The 12,940-nt window shown below is 43.5% G+C and overlaps 1 protein-coding gene across 2 annotated transcripts; it reads left to right on the plus strand.

Moving 5' to 3' along the window:
• The first annotated feature begins 940 nt into the window (after positions 1-940).
• Positions 941-12,839, plus strand: tmem198ab (transmembrane protein 198ab). 2 transcript variants are annotated; one of them, XM_088291383.1, is made up of 5 exons: positions 941-1,172; positions 6,348-6,615; positions 7,724-8,305; positions 8,535-8,734; positions 10,025-12,839. In XM_088291383.1, exons 2-5 carry the CDS (start codon positions 6,459-6,461, stop codon positions 10,175-10,177), a joined length of 1,092 nt encoding a protein of 363 aa, XP_088147509.1. In that variant the 5' UTR covers positions 941-1,172; positions 6,348-6,458; the 3' UTR covers positions 10,178-12,839. The 2 variants fall into 2 exon arrangements, with proteins under 2 accessions (XP_088147509.1, XP_088147510.1); XM_088291384.1 differs by lacking the exon at positions 941-1,172 and adding an exon at positions 4,370-4,933.
• The last annotated feature ends 101 nt before the right edge of the window (positions 12,840-12,940 follow it).

Genomic DNA, 12,940 nt, shown 5'->3' on the forward strand with positions numbered 1-12,940 from the left:
TTGATAGTTATTGTTTATTGTTCTTTGTATGTTTTTTTGTACTAATGAATCGGCACTTTAAAATTAATTTAATTTAACGGTAATGAATGCAAGTCTTTTCTGTTGTGTTTGATTGTATTCTATCCTCACCGCTCACCCGAAACTTGATTTTTTTTTTTGTAATGAGTAGGGTGTTTTGTGAGTCATTTTCTATGTGAGGAGTGTTTCCCCTCTTTTTTTTGGGGGGGGGCAAATGTTTTTTTTGTGCTTGTGTTTCCCATTTTTAGGAAATTATATTTGGGTTGTTTTTTTAGGGGGCTGTTTTGGGAGAGTGGTGTTTTTTTTACATCCTTTCTTTTTAGAAAAACTGTATTTGTGTTTTTTGCATCTTAGTTTTAGGAGAGTGGTGTTTCTTTGGGGTCCTTTTTGAGAGTAGGTTGGATTTGTATGGTCTCTATAAAAACAGGGGTGTTTTTTTTGCATCCTTATAGGAGAGGAGTGTTTTTCATCATCTTTCTATATCTATAAACGACTGATTGCTATTTTTTATGAGCAGGGGTCTTCCATATGCATCCAGGTTGTTTGAGTGTCCCTTTTGGACGAGAATGGTGTTTCTTTGCATCTTTTCTGATAGAGGGTTTTTTTTTTGCGTCCTTTTTGCGCATCCTTTTGTGTACAACCTTTTAAGTAGATGGGTGTTTTTGTTCGTGGAGTGTTTTTGTTGGTCCTGGCTTTTTTTGTACGTCGTTTTTTTTATAAAATGGGTGTTTTTCGACTGTCAACCTGTAGGTGGCGCATATGACCTACACACTGTACAGTGTAACAGGCGATGCGCGTTCACGAACGGCTGCCTGCCACCTTCATGGGAAGCACGACATCCCGTGTCCGTCCGTCCGTCAGTCCGTCCGGGCTCGGGGCCCGCTCCACTTTCGGCTCCGGACCTCCCCGCGGTGCTCCCCCTCGTTGTCCTATTTGAAGAAGCTCCCGTCATGGAGGACTAACTCTCAGACGGATCCTCCGACACGGGAGAGGCGCGTCGTCTCGCCCCACGCCGACGGAAGGACGGACGGACGAAACGCACCCATTGGTGGCCTGGGTGTCATGGCATGGTCGGGTCTTGGGCTGCGGTGGCCCCCTTTGCAGTTATGATGACGCCGCGGGGGTGGCGCGTCGCCCTGTCGGAGCTGATAATGGTGAGTCCCCCGTCCGTCGTCTTTTCGCACCACCTGCTGTCAAATGACGGATGCTTCGAGGACATTCGTGAGAAAGAGTCGGAATGTTCGGGTTTGAATTGAGGTCATTCTATGATGGAGGTCGATCCAGGTTTCTCGGATGGCCGCATCGCGGTCGATGAGTTCGTCGACAGGCTCAACGGATGGATGGCAGTGCAACGTGATGCACAAACATGGGGGCTTTTCAAGCACTGACGTCTCCCAGTGGTCCATGAAAGCACCACGGACCGTTTCTCGCTTCTGCTGAAGGCCGTTTGAGCATTTCCATTTTAATTAAATTTTAATCATATTCATTTCAAACTCGAGGACCAGACAAAAACAAATACGATACACAGATACACTAAAATATTAATGGTCTATCCATCCTTTCTTAAAAAAAAAAAAAAAAAAACAGACAAAAAATACATCATACACATTTCATGATGCTATAGCAATGTCCCCAGACGTATCTATTGCATTTAGTTCCGACTGTCGTAGAAAGATTAGAGGCATTTCTCTGGGCACTATTACTATTTTTGGACAACTAGTACTTAAAGAAGCCTTACTACTAGTAAACTATGCTGCACTAGCTAAGTGCCTAGGCACTTAGAAAGCAAATTTGATATCCGCCTAATTTCCATGTACTACTTCTGTATGCTCACCTCGCAAGTCGACATCTGAGGGCACTAGTAGAAACACCAAGGACACCTAGTACAAGATTGGTATTTTTTTTCTACTAATAACGCTACTAGGCCTGCCAGTAGCCATTTGAGTTTTTATTTGAAATCCATTTAATGTACAAATTTACAATCTTTGTTCTCACCACTAATACTAGTAACACCATTCGGGCACCTTAGTAACATTTTTACCCTGCTACATGACATTTGTGACATGACTAGACCTGACTTTTTATTTAACAACTACCTGTGAGGCCAAACTGCACTAATAGTGCACTAGATATAGTATAAAATTTGATGTTGCATGCGAGAGCATGTGGTTGTCAGCTATTGCACAGGTTTGCCTCACGAATGGTTGCATGTACTACTAGTCCACATTAATGTCACAAATTAGTGGAAGACAGTAGTGGAAAAAAACATCACTTCAGTGGAATTCTACTTGTGCTCTTGATTGCCCTACTCGGGAGGACTAAGTGCATATTAGTACCTGGACAATTCAGGGCACTAGTAGAATGACTGTCTTCATAGGGTTTCTTTCCACTACAGTGTGACATTTCCAAAGTGCACAGCCAGTAAGTGGAGGAAGGCCAGAATAGGCGTTTAATGCTTCCTCTTACATGTTCCAGTTAAGAGGTGAGCAGCAGCATTTGCGGTTAACTGGAAACATTTGTGGGAGGACTGGTTGACTTCAAAGTCAAGTGCAGAACACTAATCGAGGGTTGGGCAACTTCAATGATGGAGGGGGCTGCGATTTTTCACCAGCGAAACCGGGGGATATGGGACAATCCACTTCCTAATCAGATCCAAGACAAAAATGCTAGTTTAAATATGGAAAAAAAGACGTGCGTCTGATTTTTTTATAAAACCAGCGTACACAGGTATCATAATCTATTTTATGCTCAATGCTCATGTTAGAACCACATACTGTTATCCCCCCACCCCCAGTGCAAAGGGGCTCGTGTGCATAAAAAAAAAGTCAAGAACTGCACAAAACTGCCGTACAGTAAACCAAAATAAGTGCAAGAATTCTTTTTTTTTTTAACTTTGTTTGTCCTGTCTGTCATTTCAAATTAGCAAAAAATGACACTCGACAACAGCAAATTGTAATTGTAGATGCCAATTTTTTTTTTACTCTGAATTACGAACTATAATTTTTTTCCCTTCCTCATTGGGTTTTTGAGATATTTTCCTTTTTTGTCTGCAACTCCGGATATAACCTTTTTTTTTTTTTTTTTGCAAATTCCCCAAAATATTTTTCAAAAAAAATTCTGCTGAACGTCCTCTATGCATTTTTCATGAAAAACAGGAGTTGCCGCCCTCTCCCTCCCCCAAAAAACCCAAACAATTAAAGAAAAATCGCAAGTAGTGTGCTGAACCACAAGTATGCAGAGGTCCACTGTATTAAAGGAAAAATATATATAATCCCCCTCTTCCAAAAAATATAAAAAAAACAAATAATTTAGTTGTTTTGAAAATTGACCACGGCGCCACTCAGACTAAGGGCGGGGGCTGCTTGTGGCTCGCCCGTTGCCCTCCCTTTTCCAATGTGACAGGCGAAGGCTTGTGTGCAAGTGGCCAGAATATCACCACAGTCATTGAACCCTGCGGCTCATTGAGAGTTTGTGAGGAAAGAAATGCACATCTTGTCACTTTCGATCCGGTCATGTGCGATCATCTTCCCCTTCCTTGCAACACCTCCAAGCGGCTTTTGTTTGTTTAGTTCCCTTGAAGAGCTGTAGCTGTCGTCCGTGGCAACAAGCATCATTGACATTCCTCGGCTTACGCTGCACGGAGGCGTCTTGGTTCTTTTTGCTCCGGCTGCGAGGCGATGGAAAAAGAGGAGGCCTTGTCGGAGGAGGTTGGCGCTTAGAGTGTGATGAGTGGCTGCGTACGGAGGTGGGTGGTTGAGAGCCACCTGCAGCTGTGCAAAGTCCAAATTTTCCCTTTTCCACTTGCACCTAAGGTTGCAACCGTGGAATATTTTTTGGGAAATTTACAGAATGTTTCCGGTGAATTTCTTTGGGAAATTAAGATGGAAATTTTGGAAATAATTCAGATTGGAAACGTTACATGGTAATTCATAGAAAATAAATGGTTTCATGGCATTTACGGCACATAATTTAAAAAAAAAATAATACAAATAAATTAAACAGAATATTTTGAGTGCACTCAAGAGCATACATAACACATAAACAATTGTGTAAATGATAGTGTAACAAGTGATCAAATCCCTGTATTGACAGTAAATAAATCCCATTTTTTCCCAAACAAGGAAACTTGACTTCTCATACGTGAATAATATTGCCCAAATATGTACATTATGAATTTAAGCCACATCCATCACTTTCTGTAGGCGTAAAAAGCAGGATCGAAAGAGATTGTTTTTCAATAACATAATAATTTTCTATTTTTGTTTCTAAGTCTGACCTAGGAAAGTTTATACAATGCAGTTTTTACGCGTTATAGTTTTCAGAAAAAATATCCACCTGTTGCTGATTCTCTTAATTCTCATTATTATATTGCATAATTATGTTACATGATGATGATGATGAATCAGTGCAAGGAAATCATTTAGAAAAATTTTCTTGCATCTCTGATTAAAAAGAAAGTAGTAAAACATTTGTTGACCAGTGTAATCTTCAGCAACAACAAGGCAGAGCTGGAAATACTTCCTGTTGTGCTGCTACACCGTCAAATAGCAGGACCGCTAACTTAAAAGCCGCAAAAGAAGGGGGGTGGGATTGCCGTATCTTTAAGTTCCCTTTGAACTTCAACTAAATTCCTTCTTCATCCGCCCTTGAATCTTGTCCCCCAAGTTATGCCACCATGTCCTCTGTGTCACGCTCGGGCCTGTCGTTACACGTGATAGCTCACCGTCACAGTTTCCACACAGGCCTCATATCGATTCACATCAGCTGATCTCCGGACAGTAAAAGTGATCGGCGGGAATCTTGGCCGATCCACTCAGCATTTATTTGACTGTGACTTCAGATGGCGACTGAACAGCACAAAGACAGGGCGCTGCGTGCGTTGAGTCATTTAAGGATAAGATGCGTGGCTCTCGAAGTGAGTAGATTGCATGTGGCTCGTTACTGAGAAGAATTTCTTTACTTTTTTTAATTCACTTCCAAATGCATTGATTCGGTCTGCTGGATTTGTATTTTGTTTGAGAGTCTGTCCCACGTGCTTGACGTTAGTGTGCAATCTATATTTGTATATGTGTTGTCGTTGGGTCGTCAGAAAACAGATGGACAGACGTTTGTTTTTATCCAATAACTGATCAGCATGTGCACATAACAGAGCGCTAACGAGCATCATCACACGTACGTGTCCGTGCATGACCGCGTGCCAAGCTTGTGATTGGCTCTCATGCTGTTGCTATGGCAGTCGCTGGTCTGTCATTTGGAGGCGACAGATCGCGGCTCACAACTGTCTGTCAGCGTTCCGCCGTTGTCATAGCAACAGACTGGAAGAGGGCAGGGGGGCGACAGTGTTGAAGTTGTAAATCAGGATCAAAACTGAGATTTTTTTTTTTTTTGTCTAAGAGGATGATGCACATTGACATCTGCGGGACGAAGTGGCTTAATGCTAGGACACACACACACACACACACATAGACATGGGCAAACAGACAGACAGACAGACAGTCTGGTGCTGTGCTTTGCTGATAATCCTTCGCCAAATATGGTTATTAATGACATATTTGTGTCCGCGCTGATATTGTCGTGACTACAGTGCACAAGTCGAGGAACATTTTGGAATTCTTTTTGTTTCAGAAGCAAGAGGACATGAATGGTATGGTCATTCATCCATTATGTGTACCGCTGCTCCTCACGAGGGTCGCCTATCCCAGAAATCTTCGGGCAGCAGGCGGGGACACCCTGAACGGGTTGCCAGCCAATCGCAGGGCACACATAGACAAACAACCGTCCACGCTCAGACTCATTCCGAGGAGCAATTTAGAGCAGGAATGGGCAAACTTTTTGATTGGTGGGCCACAATGGGTACTAAAATTTGACAGAGGAGCCGGCCCAGGAGCAGATGGATGGAGTCTTTTGGTAACCTCACCTCAATGGAGAAAAAAAATACATTTGATTTTAAATGAAAATGAACAAACGCATTACAACAAAATATCTGTCTTTGACACACCACAGTATTTAGAAATTAAAACATTAACAAGGTTTATTCCTTTCATTTTTTTCAAGTTCGGTGGGCCGGATTAAAGCGTTTCACGGGCCGCTTGTGGTCCCCGGACCGTAGTTTGCCCACACCTGATTTAAAGTGTCCAATCAACCTGCCATGCATGTTGAAGTTTGAGAGGCGCCATTTGAGACACTGTCAGACCTGTTAAATCATTGTTAAACGAGGAGTTTGCAGGCTTTGGAGGGTTTCTTTAAAAATTGTATTCCCACGAAGTTACTTCTTATGAATTCCAATGGAAACATTTTCCAGGTTGACTTCAGTCCTTTCTGATCCACAGGTGAAGGCACGCCGCCGGCCGGTGCTCCGTAGTCTCCCCATTCGCTGGCCTCTCATCTGATCGCCTCTCATCTTCCATTTCCTGGGTTCTTCATTCTTCTTCCCGCTCATCATGACGACCACCTTGGAAACACCGGAGGCTCGCCCCGACCTGGAGCTGAGCCTCCGGCTGCTGACCGGATGCGAAGACTCGGCCGGCCGCTACAAGGTGGTTCCCTCCGTAGTCTGCTCCATGTGCTGCCTCTTTGGTGTCATTTACTGCTTCTTTGGTGAGTTCAACTTTTGGCTGCGTTCACTTTCAACACACTTTGGCTGGATTTACACTGCAGTAGATATAAAAAAAAATATATAGTGATATTCTAGAAAAGACTCATTTTTTAGAAATACAAATGGGATGGATGGGGAATGTTAGCGGTGGTTGCCACATATTGTGCAGAGCGGGATTCCTCTGTGGTTGGGCTCATTTTGCTAGCTTGTGGGTTGGCTATTAGCGACAATTAGCATTTTGATGTGTGTCAAGAGTCCGATGTAACGTAGTAAGGCCGGTCACTTTTCACAATAAAATATTTTTATAACCTCAACGAAGAAAGAAACCAGAAGAACTGCACGTTTTTTTTTTCATCAGTGTGGCCCATCGCGGCCCAGTCCAATGTGGCCTGTGGACCGGTACTGGGCCATGACCCAGTGGTTGGATACCACTGTTTTGGGGTGTAACACAAATAGCACAAACAAATTGATAAGATTTCTTTTCAGCGAATAACAGTATTGCCCAAGTACAATTGGTGAATTTAGTGAGTAGGTGGGGGATTACTGGATTTTAATTACCGCATTTTCCGGACTACAAGCCGCTACTTTTTTCCTCAATTTGGAACCATGTGGCTAATACAACGGCGCATATTTTCTGTGGATTTTTCTTTCACTTGTAGGGGGCGCTCCATAGTTAAGAAAATACGCAAAATAAATCTTGATTTTTTTTTTTCTCTTGGGTCTGTTCTGTTTTAATTAGCAAAGTTGTTGCCGTGTTAAAAGGCACTGTTTTAAGAATTCAGTACAAAATTGTGCTGTACATGCAGGAAACAGTGAATTTTTTTTTCAACATAGAAAACTGCGGCTTATAGCCTGGTGCGGCTTGTATATATAATTGGTCTTTTTTTCCCAAAAGAGTTGCTGCGGCTTATATGCAGGTGCGTCTTATAGTCCGGGAAATATGGTACATAAATTTTATGTTGACTGCTTATATCCATCTTAGAATTGTGCTATTGGAGAGCAAATATATGACTTGTGCCACTCAATCACGCAGTATAAATCAATTTTCATCCATGAACAGTCTGGAATAGTTGTCTGTACAGTAAGCCATTTGTGGTTGAACTCCTGCAGGCTACCGCTGCTTCAAGGCGGTGATGTTCCTGACAGGCTTGATGTTCGGCTCCGTCGTCATCTTCATGCTCTGCTACAAGGAGCGCGTTCTGGACACCCAGCTGAGTGTGGAGGCCTCGGTGGGCATCGGCCTGGGCATCGGCACGCTGTGCGGCCTGGTCACCATGCTGGTTCGTAGCGTGGGCCTCTTCATGGTGGGTCTGCTGCTCGGCCTGCTGGTGGCCGTGGCCACCTTGGTGGGAATGGAGGAGCTTTCCCACAGCCCGCCACGCTCTGTCTGGGTGCCTCTAGGCGTGCTGCTTGGCCTGGGCATGCTCTTTGCCGTGCTCACCCTCCAGTGGCAGCGCATCTTCACCACGCTGTCCACCGCCGTTTTCGGGGCGGCCGTCATCACCGTAGCGCTGGACTACTTCGTGGAGCTCTTTGCGCTCGTTCTCTACATGTACGAGCGGATGAAAGCCGTCCCCGGGAAGCCGGTTTGCTGGCTCACGTGGGTGGTGCTGGGGGTGTGGCCAGCGCTCACCCTGTTGGGCGTGGTGGTCCAATGGAAGGTGACTGCGGAGGGCTACTCGCATACCAAAGGTGAGGAGGCGTGGCATTAGCTGTTCCCTAATTCAGGGGTTGATTCTTGCAGAGGCGACGACGACGTAGCATTGTCGGAAGGCCGTAGAAATTTGAAAGGTCACCAAAAAGGCCCTCTAAAGTGCACAGCCCCTCAATTAGGTCACAGATCCAGTTTTTGTGCTTCTGCTGCTCGCTTCTTTTCATTTTCATTTCAAGCACCTAACTGAGCCCCGTTCCTCCTCCCCAGTCATCATCAGTCGTCAGCAGAGGAGGATGCAGGTGATGCGCATTCGCCAACGGGACGATCGCTACCGCCACAAGAAGAAGAAGAAGAAGCATCTTGGCTCCGCCTCCAACCAAAATCAAGCCAAGCTACTCCACCAGGAACCCGCCTATCGCCGCAAGCCCAATCCGATTCGACGCTACGACACCGACGTCCTCTCACCAGTGAGTGGAAAACTGTGGGATCCAGTGACTCAATCTGTGTGCGATGTTTGTTTGGGATTTTCAAGCAGTTTTAAAGTACTAAGTCAACCACTGTGAATCGTAAAAAGTCACAAGAATTGGATGAAACCGTGGATGTGTGGTTGGCACACAGTTTTTAAATTGGAGTTTTGAATTGTTGAAGATTCAAAGTAGTCCTGAGGTGCGATAAATTAACAAGTCAAGGAATTTTCTTACATCTTGGCTGGTCAGTGATCCTGAATCTCACTAGAATAGATCGGCCCCCAGTACTGAGCAGATTTTTACATTCAGAACCAAAACAAGAGAAGTCTGTTCCAAACTGACCTTGACGGAAGGAAGTGGCGGCAGCAGAAAGTGGAAAGTGGCGCTAACAGTCGCTGTTTTCCGTGTTAAACAAGGAAGTGATAGATGAGAACATCTCAGATCATCTCTTTTTCTGCTTTGCCATCCAATTTAAAAAAGTAACTTTTAAAATGCAGGTCAGTTGTTAATTTTAGTACCATGGTGTCTTGTAATAAATGGAATTGCCAAAAAGACTAAATTAAATTTGATTAAAACATGATTTGTTTTTGTCAGACAGACATGAATCGAATGGCCATTGTGCTTCTTCCTGGTGTGCCTACCTTGGCCACCTGGGGGCAGCAAAACGAGACACAAGAACCGATATACTGATCAGTGTAGTTTTATTATTCATCCCAATATCCTGCCCGGATAAAACAGCCAATAATATTGCGGATCGTGTCGTGTCAAGAACTCAAGAGGGATTTATAGTAAGGCTCTATTTTGACGTCTCAACTTCTTGCTCAGCTCATCAATACGGCACTAATATTGATTGTTCTCCGCAAAAGATAAGGAATATATGACTGTGAACACCGTTGCGTTTTCTGTCTCTGTGTATTGCTGCAGTTTGTGTTCAGTCTGTTGCTTTAAGGGTTAAAGCACTGCATCGTAGCTGCTATTAGCGTTAGCTCTAGGCTAGTGGAGTGAAGGTCTAAGCTACATGATTGTTTTGAATTCACAGGCTGTACTTCTCTTCGGTGTATTTCGTTTGGAGAGTGAACTGCAACTTACAGTGCCTTTAAAAAGCTTGAACCCTCTTAGGAAAAGTCTTAAGGCAGGTCACTTGTATGTCGCTGAAGAAAGGTCGGCGTGCCACAAATGGCCTCCAGGTCTTAGTTTGGACACCCGTGGAAAAATGACTGGGTATAACCAAACTTTGAGTTCCATTTCATACAAGAGGTTTAATTCCCTTGTAATTATCTTGTGATACAGAGCTACATCCAGAATTTCCGGGACCGGCAGGTGCAGGCTCAGCCTTTCCCAGGACAGCTGCTTGGTGGGCCGCACGCCGCAGTGGACCTGGGCTACGACTCTGGCTCGACGGCGCCCCTCACTGGGGCCACAGGACCTTTGCTACGAGCCTAACGCGTCACCTGGACTCAGTCAAGACACACACTTGCTACTTGTACTAGTTGTATCCATGCATCACCGCACGATTTCACTCTCACACACACAGCAACTACTATTTGATGGGTCGACATTTGTTTCAGCGCCTCCGGCCAGATCAGGGATCACAATGCAGACCCACCTCAGGCACAGGCATCCTCACAACAGATGATCGTCAGTCTGCAGGGCTCTTGGCCATCTGGATTCCAATCGCCACCTTTTAAATGGACTTTTGCCCCCCCCCCCACCCTTGGTGCTGGACCATTTTGTCTTCAAGTGGATTTTGCTGTAACGGGTGCCTTGCTCCTCCTGCGACTATGGGGGGGTGTTCCGCCACTTTTTGGGTGCTCATACAGGGTCACATTTTATTCAGGGCTTGGCTTGTTGTCTTCACCATGCCCGGACCTGTGACGAGCGTGCACGTTCGGCCGACGACAGTCCGAGAAAGAAAGCCATATGGATCGTGGCAACCTGCCACAACTCTCCCAACTCACGTGCTGGAAGCGTCGGAGGTGTTGGTGCAGCTTGCTTTCAGTGCCACCTTGTCACATTCCCATCAGAACCCCCAAAGATCATTTCGACCTCCACCGTGCTCTAGCTGAGTGTTTCCCTACCTTTAATGTGCCAAGGCACTTATTTTACATCAGGAAAAAAAAAATCCTCACAGCACACCACCAAACAGAAATGTCACCAAAAGTACTGTACAGTAAATCCCCCTCCAAGGTCCCACTATTTCATGGATGTTTTTTGTACAGTTAATAACAATATACAATATGTTGGTTTAACTCTCGGAAGATGACCACAAGAGTGCTGGAAATTTTTTTTTAGGGTGAAACCGTGTAAATTTGAAAGAAGAAGAATGGAACAGGAAATACTGTATTTCATCGCAGTCCAGTTTTTGTTGAAAATTACACTGGTCAACAAATGTTTACATTTTTTAATCAGATATACAAGTATACTTTTCTAGATTGTTTTTTTTGTTGCACTGATTCAGAATTTTTCCCAAAAACATCAAATTTGAAACAGGTGAATTTTTTTTCTTCATTGCTATAAATTAGAATGCATGGTAAAATCCATATTGGGCAAGCTTTATAGGTTAAACTTAAAAATGAAAATCTTTCAAAAATCTGATGAGCGAGGAAAAAAAACTAAAGATGTTTTTTTACATCAGTGTCAAAAATACCTTTCGGGACTCATCTCTGATTCAAATTTGCTCTTGACCAGTGTTATCGAATGTTGTACTGCTGTAATCCTGCTTTTTGCGCCTACAGAAAGCGATGGCAACAGGTTAATTTCATAATGTACATCTTTGGGCATGATTATTGATGTTTATTGTCAGTTGCTTTTTTTTTTTTTTAAGAGTTTGCTTGGAAAATCCTGGATTTGTTTACAGTAAACACATTAAGGGATTGGCTCACTTTACGATATTTTTATGTTTTCCGTTGCTCTTGATCTCTCTCCATACATTATGTGTTTGTATTTGTTTAAGTGTTTAAATAACTTTAAAAAAAATTAAGTGCCATAAATGCTATAAAAATATGCCTCGAGAGTATTTGAATAGGATATTTCTATGTCGCGGATTTCACTTACTGTGGAACGTAAACCCCGCGATGGAGTGGGAATTACGTTACATATATAAAAGTCACGATGATCTGATCACAATTGACTCAACGTGAAATGTGGGCCTGTTTAGTTAATTATTATTCTCTTTTGTGAATAGCGGCAGGTGGCTACACTGTTTAAGTTCAGGAGACGAGCGTTTAATAGTTAAGCCTGTCACTATATTTTGCTGGCATAGATTGATGAACAAAGTTAATCAATGAATTTTTGGACCAATTTTGAGAAATTGGATCATTTCCCGCCACCTGATGGTCTTTCAGGAATACAAATTTAGTTGTGAATCACCACATTATAGCTGCAAGCACTTAATAACAAATTTTGTATGCTTTGAGACGTCAGGTTTATGCCATTGCTTCTTGAGTCAGATCCATTCTACTTTGCGTTGATGTGCCACAAAGCAGCCTGTTGACGTCGGTCAGTGTCTGAAAGGCAGATGAGAGGCTGTGATGTCAAAAAAAAAGACAAAGGAGAGTCTTAACTTTTGTAAAAGCGAGGAATGAATGTATGAGATATTGCATGAGCTCAACCCCAGCCCTCACCCTTAATAGTGGCTTCCGTTCGACGCCAAAACCCCCGCGATGTCATCCAAGTGCACCCAAGTCCACTTTTTCCAACATTTTGTCTTCTTCTGTTTTATTTAATCCCTCCCTTTGCTTGGAATCTATTGGGATGTAGTCACAGTATATTCCAACGTGAACGCATGCCTTCCTGTTGGCGAACGTGCTGTTATTGTGTGCGAGTTGTTCCTTGGCACATAACGCTTGAAGTATTTTTTTTTTTTTTATATATTATCGCAGGTTGAACATCTCAACACGTATGTGTTGCTCACACTGTCCATCGCCTGCTTCCCCCCCCCTGCCCACACACAAACACGTTTATCTCCTCCATCTGGCTACTCTTGATAACATGTTCTCTAACCTGTCTGTATATGTAGAAATATGTAGATAAAAATCATTGCTACATGCACAAACACATTGATAATAAATTTCTGGTGATGTGGATCACATCTCCTGACTGTTTAGTGGTGTTTGTGCTTCATTGTTTCTCTTGTGAACTTTCTCACATCTTGTTGGATTCGTGCACATCAGAAAACACATTTGGGTGAGACAGATGTTTTTTTTT

The sequence above is a fragment of the Idiotropiscis lumnitzeri genome, chromosome 3 (assembly GCF_059441095.1).
Source record: "Idiotropiscis lumnitzeri isolate Australia: NSW breed Sydney's pygmy pipehorse chromosome 3, RoL_Ilum_1.0, whole genome shotgun sequence".
Classification (NCBI taxonomy): domain Eukaryota; kingdom Metazoa; phylum Chordata; class Actinopteri; order Syngnathiformes; family Syngnathidae; genus Idiotropiscis; species Idiotropiscis lumnitzeri.

Excerpts from the sequence above, each read along its gene's own strand:
- tmem198ab (XM_088291383.1), top strand. The coding sequence starts at position 6,459 with ATGACGACCACCTTGGAAACACCGGAGGCTCGCCCCGACCTGGAGCTG. Across the intron at positions 8,306-8,534 it reads GGGCTACTCGCATACCAAAG|TCATCATCAGTCGTCAGCAG; the intron begins GTGAGGAGGCGT and ends CCTCCTCCCCAG. Across the intron at positions 8,735-10,024 it reads ACACCGACGTCCTCTCACCA|AGCTACATCCAGAATTTCCG; the intron begins GTGAGTGGAAAA and ends CTTGTGATACAG.